Source organism: Poecilia latipinna, unplaced genomic scaffold (genome assembly GCF_001443285.1).
Source record: "Poecilia latipinna isolate Pla-1442-1.1 unplaced genomic scaffold, P_latipinna-1.0 Scaffold2, whole genome shotgun sequence".
In the NCBI taxonomy this organism is placed as follows: Eukaryota; Metazoa; Chordata; class Actinopteri; order Cyprinodontiformes; family Poeciliidae; genus Poecilia; species Poecilia latipinna.
This window is the reverse complement of record NW_015112618.1, coordinates 539,370-546,745: the sequence shown is the minus strand read 5'-3', so window position 1 is coordinate 546,745 and position 7,376 is coordinate 539,370. Positions and strand designations below refer to the sequence as shown.

Sequence of the window (7,376 nt, the reverse complement as noted above, 5' to 3'; positions counted from 1 at the left end):
TACATACACATTCATCTCTACTGCTATACTTTGAGTTATACTATATATCCATTTTGCCGGTAAAAATCCTCCCAGACTTTTTCTTTTAGGTGTTTCTGTTTTTGTAAATGTCTCTCTTGCACGACCCAATAGCTCTGGGTTGGGCGAGGTGTAAGCATAAATTTTATAGTGAACCACTTGAAAAGCCCACAACAACAACCATGACATTTGCATAAAACCTGAGTAGATCCAATGAGGAGAAAGATCAGGCATGCTAAATAAGATTAGCCAGCCAAATAAAATGGACCGGTTATGCTGGCTGTGCAGGATGTGTTACTTGCAAGCCCGATAAAAACGATTTGCATGTTAGCAAACAATTTTAGACAAGTTAATTTTTGTAATAAGATTTTTCATGTTCCTAAATAAGACTACATAGATGCCTAAACCGAGCAGTAACCAGAAATAAATCTGTAGTGAGTTCTGTGCAACTCACTACATCTTCATTTCTCTAAAATTAGTTTTCCTACATGCAAGCGATTATCTGTATCCATCAAAACATAGAAATATGCAAATATTTTGATTCTAAATGTTTTTTCAACATTTATTTATTAAACTTATTAGTTTAGCTAATTAGTTATTAGTTGTAATAGAAATGCTTCACTGGAAAAGTGATTTGATTTTATATTTTTAGTGTTATAGGTTTTATTAGAACCTTCACAGAACATGACACAAAAAGAACAGCAAGATTAGCAACAACAAGCAGTGTGATCTGTTACCACCAGCTTTCCTCCCAGCTTCAAATGGCAGAGCGACAAATTTAGCAACAAGCTGGAAAACAGTTAGTGAGGCATTTAGGAGCCATATGGGTCTGTTTTTCAGAGAGGAGACCTCAATGAAAGATAAAATGAGCATTCATTGACTAAATAAATTAAAAATAACAAAATGATCCCAGTTCTATTTGACGGTACTTTAAAGTAATTTATGATAAACTGAATTTCAAAAATACGATGAAATCAAAGAAAAATCACACTGGTTATGTAAACGTCATTATATCATCAGTAGAATTAGTGTTTTGGAGAAATAACTTATACTTTCTTTATTTTTCACATTCAAAAGTATCTTTCCTTTCTGGCAGAATTTGTTGAATCACATTTTCAGATAATACTCTAAAATAATCACAGTATTTTAGAGTATTATTTTGAAGTCAGAAAAAGCAATGATGTAAAGACTTTGTCCACCATATTCTGAATCTTCTCCCAAGCCTTCAACAGCAAGTCTCCTACATGACCCAGCTCCACATCCTGTCCACCCTTCCCTTCAACCCCTCTCTTGAATAAATCTTGAAACCCATATCATTGTGGTAAGGCCCTTGCTAATGAACACTATTACTACTACTACAATCAATAATTATCCATCGTTTTAATGAAAGGTAGAATACATCCTGGGCAGTTCAACAGTCCCTCACTAGGACAGAGACACTTGGGACAAATGCACGCACAAAAACATAGACCTAAGGGAAATTCTTAATACTTAATCTTACATGCATGGTTTTTTACTGTGGAAGGAAGCTGGAGAACCCGGATATAACACAAGCATGCACGGGGAGAGTTAACAATTGACAATTGTACAGTTGTACAGACAAGCAAACACAAATTTCAAATAGTCAGCATCCTACGCTATGTTTATTCTTTCCAAGATCCAAAATATTTGTCAGGATTTTATTTTGAAGGAACTTACCGGATGTAGTTATTTTTATGAGTCACATGGTGCACTCTGTGGGAAGTACGGTTGCAAGTTGCCCTCTGTGATTTTATTCCGCTAAAGGTAGGTTACTTACTAAGGGTAGCATCTCTGCTAATATTGCTGGTCACAGTCCCCGTGTTTCTCGGCTTATTGCTTGAATGTAATGACATTACGATCCGAAGTACGTGTGTTTTTGCTCGAAGTTCAAAGTTTACAGCGTGTTCAGGAGCACTTTCGTCCTTCAGGGAAAACAGCTGCGTCCATCAGAAGTTTATGACATGAACGTAAACATACGGCGGCTAAATAATTGCATTTAACCTTTAATTGAAGTACATTTATGTACTCTGACTTCTTAAGCAACAGCAAAACAGTTTGTAACTTTGGTGTTAGTGGCTCTATGCAGATTTAGTATAATACATATTTAATGCCTCCTCTGCTAATGTGTTTGTTTTATTTGTCAGAAATGTCAGTGATGAACGCCCAGCCCAACTTCAGCCCCTCTCAGGTGTCTGAGATCATGAAGAGGCTCTACAACCTGACCGCTTCAGAAATACGCCCTCTGCCCAGCTATGATGACCAAAACCTCTATGTGGTTCCCACTGAGGGTGGCGAGTACGTCCTAAAAATCATGAACTCGGAGGACAGTAAGAACCCCACCATCATTGAGTTGCAGACCCATGCCATGTCCTTTCTTTACCAGAATGGACTTCCTGCTCAAACAGCCGTGCCTACCACCTCAGGACAACTCATGAGCCTGGAAGAAATAGGTATGAGTCAAGATTTGGTTCAAATATGTGGAGTGTAGCTGAAAGAAACAGACCTGTCTTCCAACTGCTTTGAAACAAAAGCTTATATTACGACTGAAGGCGAGTTAAGTCTAAGCATTCATCAGGTTTGTGTATGTCTTCTCTTGGAGATGGATTCATGCTGGTTTAGTTTTCGCTGTAGTTCTTTCATAGAAACATTGGTTCATGTCATGCTGGTTTTGAAAATGCCATTGTGATCTCAGTGGTGCAAACTCATTTTGAAAGGGGATTTGAGTGGATAGAGTTTTAGCACTGAGCTACATCTTTAGAAATTGCACTACAGATTGCTTCAAATATGAAACAATCTGTAGTGTTGATGACTAAATTCCAATGAAACGGATGTTTCGTCGCTGCAATGGGTGTGAATACCCATGCGAAGCATTGTAACTACTTCGGTTTGCTTTATTAAATTATTTAAATTCTGAAATGTTGTAATGAGTTTATTTTCCAGTCACGTTTAAAATAGAATAATACTTCATATTATCTGCTGCGGTGAGAGACCTTGATCCCCAAGTTAAGCCGTGCCAGACCCCCCTGCGTTGGTTGGAGTTGCATGGTCCTTTCTTGACATGCAGAAACCAATGTCTGTAGTTTCTGTCTAAGCCCTTCCTTTCTCTCTCAGGGTCACAAGTTCACAGCCTCATAAATATTAATATCCAAGTACAGCTGTAATGAGGAACACGTCCTTATGAAAGATCAGAGCACATAAGTTCTTTATTTATGCGGTTGAAGATTGAGGAAAATAATCGCAAGGCTACTTCTGTCTTTTTCTGTGATAGATTGTGGGTATGGCTGTCAGAAGTACTTGGTCCGGCTGCTGACTTATTTACCTGGAGTGACTATTTCTAAGGTTCCTTTTACTCCAAAGTTATTATATGAGACTGGCAGGACGGCTGCTAGAATGGATGAAGTCCTTCAAAAGGTAAGATGGATACACACCAGTGAAACTAACATTTTACTTTAAAGCAAAAATGCTAATGAAAATGTTTCAAGTTATATTGCTTTAAGCACATCTTGCATTGCTAAGCTTTCAAAACTAAAACAAGTTGACTACAAACATGCTCATTTTTATTTAGCTGCTTTCGTTTTCATTTTAGATGGTGCACCCTCATCTCAGCATTCTGGAGAGGGAGAACTTTATCTGGAGCCTGTCAAACGTTTGTCTCCTGGAAGAATACATGAGTGTACTAGATGGAGATCCACTTCAGGAGGTTGTGAAATCTGTCATTGATCAGTACAAAAACTCTGTGATCCCCAGACGATCCAATTTTCGCAAATGTGAGTACAAAATTCCTTTGGAAGATTTAATGCAGGCAAAGATGAGCTAAAGGTTTTATTAAAGCCGTTTCCTTTTTGTTGCAAGGTATTAATCATGGCGACTTTAATGACCTGAACATTCTCGTGCAACCCGATGACGATCATGGCTACAAGATTTCTGGCATCCTTGACTTTGCGGACATGAACAGTGGCTACTACATTAATGAACTTGCCATCACCATAATGTACATGATGATTGAACATCCTGATCCCATCGCGGTGGGTGGGCCTGTCCTTGCAGGCTGGGAAAGTGTCTTCCCCCTCAACAAGGACGAGAAAAACTGCCTCTACGTGCTGGTGCTCTCCCGCTTCTGCCAGTCGTTGGTTATGGCACGGTATTCCGTGATGCTGCACCCAGAAAACGAAGAGTACCTCATGACAACTTCCAGAAAGGGAGTTAAAATCCTGCAAAAGGTCTGGGAATTGGGAAAAGAGCATGTGGAGAAGGTTTGGTTTGACCATGCTGCTCAACTCTGTGTTTGAATAGAAAAAGATATTGCCGTATTTTCCAGACTATAGAGTGCAGCTTACTATAAGCCACATCTACAAAGTTTTTGAAAAAGCCTGGAAACGTACATATATAAGCCGCACCGGGCTATAAGCCGCTGGTATCTCTGCCGCTCTCAGTTTGTCACATGGATAATAATAAATAATAAATCTGCTGAATATATTACGGACACAACCCTCCTTTTCCAATGTCGATTCATTCAATTCGTCCAATGGATTCGTTCACGCCAAGATTGCATGCAGCGGCTTCATTTCCCTCCTGTAGTACCAGATCGATAGCCTTCAACTTAAAAGCTGCATCATATGAACTTCTTCGTGTGGTTTCCATGATGAGGGGGTAAGAGTTCGAAGAAATTTCTCCGTCGTACAGCTTGTGCTCGTTCTAAATGAAAATTAGCGCTCCTTTGATTTCCAATTTTGACTTCCAATGATTCACTTTCTGCTAAAGAGCCCCCTGGTGGTTGGAGAAAAATCTACAGAAAAGATGCACCGGGCTATAAGCCACATGGTTCAAAGCGTGGGGAAAAAGTAGCGGTTTATAGTCCAAAAATACGGTAATTTTCTATTCAAACACTTTCATTAATAAACTTCAGTGAAGACATTTTCTTAACTTCAGTTAAGAAAAGGAAGAACAACTGTAGGAAATTATAACTGTTAACAATGGTGCCATGCTTTGATTCAGAATAGTTATAAATTAGAAAATCATTGTAGAGTTAGACTTATTTGTGGTAGATTTATACACAGTGTTAATTCAGGTGATTATGGCATACAGACAATGAAAAATAGAATATTATGTAAAAACAAAGTAAATCGTTCTTAATAGATATTCCTAAGATACATTTTCACATTGTGTTCAATTTATTCTCTTACTTGGTCTGGGCCTCTCTGGAGTGAATTACTGGATCAGTGCAGCATGGCATGGAAGTGATCAGTTTTACTCAGGTGCTAAGAAAGCCCAGATTGTTCAAATAACTGTGTGAATCATGTCTGCATTCCTGGTTCTGGTCTACCTCATCTTTTTGACCATACCCTGTATATCCTTTTGTGGTGGTTAGGTTTTGGTACCTTTGGCAGTTTGGGCAGGTGCCTTCTTCTGCTGGAAAATATATTTAGCATCTCCATAAAGCTTTGAAGGAAGCACAAAGTGCTCTAATATTTCCTGGTATGTCTGTGCTCATTTTGGACTTAATGATAAGCAGCAGGTCAGAATCAGCGGATGAAATGTCTGCCCAGTAAGTGATGCCAAAGCATCATTTACTGTGGAAACTTCACACTACAGCCTTTCTATTGGCTTTTGGATCATATTATATTATGGATTGTTAAAACAAATCAGCACATGTGCTTTGAAATACACCTGAAACCTTATCCTAATATATGACTGACAGAGAATATGTCACCAGTTTCTGGATTAACTGAGTGCTAAAGAGTCGAGTCTTTTGGGTTTTAAGCACTTCAGAATTGCTCTAAATAACAGGAGCTCACTTGTGAACAATGCTTTTTTAGTATTCAATGCTTTACTTTATTATTTATTATATCGTAAGGCACTTATGTATTTGATTTCCAAGTAAATATTTTATGTTAGCATGATTTTATAAAAGAAAATTCACTAAGAAGGAAATATTTTCTCTTCCATAAAACATTGCTCCACATTTAAAACATTCATTTGGGGACATTTAAGCTGCCCTGTTTTAAAACCCAGTAAATGTGTTGAATGTGAGGAGAAGTGATTTGCTTTTGTACATTTCTTTTAAAAAAGCAACAAATGATGGAATCTCTGCTATAAATTCTGTGCCTTGTTGGTTTTCTTTCTAGTAATGTTTATTCTTACAAGACTTTCACAAATTAAAGTTGGTGCTCCCAATGGTTTACAAATGAATAGCTTAAAGGTTTATTTTCCATCTTTATATTATCGCTAAGGCGTCTTTGTTGGACATGCTCTTATATTTTTTCAGTGTACTGTATTTCAACCAAACCAGGTGGAAGTGAAAGAGGAAGTCCTTAAAAGTTGGCACTTTATGTAGGAGATCCTTCATTTTCATGATCCAGAATAAAATGATCAGGTGGAGTCATCAGGTGAACTTTAACTATTCTGACTTATACATGTATGTTGAACCTCTTTTGGTCTCTGGTAAATGACTGATTTCTTTTGTACTATTAATTTTAGTCTCAAACATGCCTTATGTGGCTGATTGTACAAATGTCTGTATAGCAAAGCACATATTAATCTGGCAATAAAACAACTTGTGAATTTTTGCTGTTGTTTAGCAACATATTTGTGTCTCTTGCACAAGATGCATGTTTTCCTGATCAATGTAATTATCATTTGAACAGATTAGAGGTGAAGTGTTTAGAAATGATTAAGAATGTAGAATAACACCACAGATCAGCAGTCTGGGTAAAATATGATGTAATACTGCCCTCGTGTGGTGGCTTTTACAACGTCACTGTCATACAACTTTAAATGGGGAATAACGGTAAGAACAGCATAGCAATATTGAAAATAATGAAAAAGTTTAATTTCATTTCAGAAAGCAAAGTCCTGTGTGTTTATGTTGTCCTGTGATGTACTAGTAGCCTGTCCAAAGTCCACCTGTCCCTCAGTGACTCTGCAAGGATAAGCAGGTATAGATAATGGATAAGTGTCCAAAACTGGATTGAACTGAGCTGCCTTAATACCTTTTCCAAATAATTTTGAACTAAACTGCTTTTTGACAAAACTAAAGTTTCTCAATACATAATAGTGGGGTAAAGCTCAAGTCAAGCAAGATGAACATAGAATAACTATCTTTTTTTTGTTTTTGATTTTAGAAACATATTTCCAAATCAAAATTGTTTCATCATCACTCCAGTCTTTAAGTCCTAAAAAAGTGCAAGTTGAAAGCATATTCTCAACATTGCATTGAACTACAAAAGAGTGACAGAACAGTCACCTGTTCTTTGTTTAAATGCTAGTCATTTAGTCATTGTGATATGTACTAAAAGAAAACATACTTTTCATTATTTTTTCAGTGTTTCTGTTAGGTA

General features: G+C 37.4%; 1 protein-coding gene across 4 annotated transcripts; it reads left to right on the top strand.

The window, feature by feature from the left end:
• Nucleotides 1-1,727: 1,727 nt before the first annotated feature.
• On the top strand, nucleotides 1,728-6,603 carry hykk.2 (hydroxylysine kinase, tandem duplicate 2). 4 transcript variants are annotated; one of them, XM_015040421.1, is made up of 5 exons: nucleotides 1,728-1,803; nucleotides 2,184-2,489; nucleotides 3,308-3,450; nucleotides 3,626-3,806; nucleotides 3,892-6,603. In XM_015040421.1, exons 2-5 carry the CDS (start codon nucleotides 2,186-2,188, stop codon nucleotides 4,326-4,328), a joined length of 1,065 nt encoding a protein of 354 aa, XP_014895907.1. In that variant the 5' UTR covers nucleotides 1,728-1,803; nucleotides 2,184-2,185; the 3' UTR covers nucleotides 4,329-6,603. The 4 variants fall into 4 exon arrangements, 3 of the variants coding, with proteins under 3 accessions (XP_014895907.1, XP_014895792.1, XP_014895984.1); XR_001425963.1 differs by lacking the exon at nucleotides 1,728-1,803 and having other exon boundaries at nucleotides 1,812-2,489; nucleotides 3,892-5,778; nucleotides 5,809-6,603; XM_015040498.1 differs by lacking the exon at nucleotides 1,728-1,803 and adding an exon at nucleotides 1,814-1,903.
• Nucleotides 6,604-7,376: the final 773 nt, after the last annotated feature.

Excerpts from the sequence above, each read along its gene's own strand:
- hykk.2 (XM_015040306.1), top strand. The coding sequence starts at position 2,147 with ATGCCTCCTCTGCTAATGTGTTTGTTTTATTTGTCAGAAATGTCAGTG. Across the intron at positions 2,490-3,307 it reads CATGAGCCTGGAAGAAATAG|ATTGTGGGTATGGCTGTCAG; the intron begins GTATGAGTCAAG and ends TTTCTGTGATAG. Across the intron at positions 3,807-3,891 it reads ACGATCCAATTTTCGCAAAT|GTATTAATCATGGCGACTTT; the intron begins GTGAGTACAAAA and ends TTTTGTTGCAAG.